The 1,286-nt window shown below is 55.9% G+C and overlaps 1 protein-coding gene across 1 annotated transcript in view; it reads left to right on the forward strand.

Moving 5' to 3' along the window:
* The window catches only part of FOXA2 (forkhead box A2), a 1,941-nt gene extending 1,506 nt beyond the window's left edge, over window positions 1-435 (forward strand). The window contains exon 3 of the mRNA XM_010575071.1: window positions 2-435. Coding sequence (XP_010573373.1) covers window positions 2-435 — 434 coding nt within the window. The remainder of the gene's footprint in view (window position 1) is intronic.
* The last annotated feature ends 851 nt before the right edge of the window (window positions 436-1,286 follow it).

Genomic DNA, 1,286 nt, shown 5'->3' on the forward strand with positions numbered 1-1,286 from the left:
GCCAGCGCCTCGCCGTGCCAGGACCACAAGCGCGCCCTGGCCGACCTGAAGGGCACGCCAGGGCTGAGCCCCGGGGAGCCGGCGGCCTCGCCGGCCCAGCACCTCCTGGCCCCCCCCCACGCCGGCCTGCCCCACGATGCCCACCTCAAGCCCGAGCACCACTACGCCTTCAACCACCCCTTCTCCATCAACAACCTGATGTCCTCCTCCGAGCAGCAGCACCACCACCCTCACCACCACCACCACCACCACCACAAAATGGACCTGAAGGCCTACGAGCAGGTGATGCACTACTCGGGCTACGCCTCGCCCATGCCTGGCAGCCTGGCCATGGGGCCCGTAACGAACAAAAACGGCTTAGAGTCCTCCCCTTTAGCCGGAGAGACTTCTTACTACCAAGGTGTGTATTCTCGGCCCATCATGAACTCCTCCTAAAAGGGGCAAGGGGAAAACCTCCCCTGGCGAGCGGGGAACCCCCCCCTGCACCCTCCCGCAGCCCCCTAGCAGCGCGATGGACTATGAACGCTATCGAGCACGGTACATATATATATATCTATCTATTTTTTTTTTCCGTTGGCTCCAGATGTTTGCATCGGTTCGGGAAACAGCAGCCGTGTGTCTTGCAAGCATCTCGGCCCGCGCCGAGGGCAGGCGTGTTGGTCATCCCCCCCGCCCCCGGCCCAAGGCCACCCGTGTCCGGGGGGGGCTGCGATTCCCTTGGTTTGCCTTGTGGGGTGGTTTGATTTGGTGGGGAGGGGCGGGATGGGGGCGAGGGGACGGGGAGAGGGGGGTTTCTGTTGGGCTTTTTTTTTTTTCGTTGTCGTCGTCGCAAGGAGGTATAAATATATCTATTTTTTTGTGTGGAAGTGACGGGGAAAAAAAAACAAACCACAAACAAAACGAAACCCTCTTTCATTGTGAAACCCATGCTAGTTTTGAATCCGAGGACCAAAAGTCTTGTAACGTTGTAAAAAGGGGGAAAAGAGGGGCGGGGGGGGGGGAGAAAAAAAACTACGAAAAAAAATCTTAAAAAAAAAAAAGTCAGGATAGATCGTTGTAATTGAAACAAACGCTTGATGTTACCGGGAGAGTAAACTACTTGGATCTGATTAATTTATCGTTTCTGTATGCTTTATTTATGGCTTATAAATGTGTATTCTGGTAGCGACTAGCCAGATTTTCACAGAACTCTATTAAAGTGTTATTGGCGGTTTTTTTCCCCTGCATCTCTGTTCCGTCGGGACTCGCCCGTCTCCGCCGCCGGCCCGGCCCGCCGGCCCCCCCCC

Source organism: Haliaeetus leucocephalus, unplaced genomic scaffold (assembly GCF_000737465.1).
Source record: "Haliaeetus leucocephalus isolate CR32 unplaced genomic scaffold, Haliaeetus_leucocephalus-4.0 Scaffold450, whole genome shotgun sequence".
NCBI classification, from domain to species: Eukaryota; Metazoa; Chordata; class Aves; order Accipitriformes; family Accipitridae; genus Haliaeetus; species Haliaeetus leucocephalus.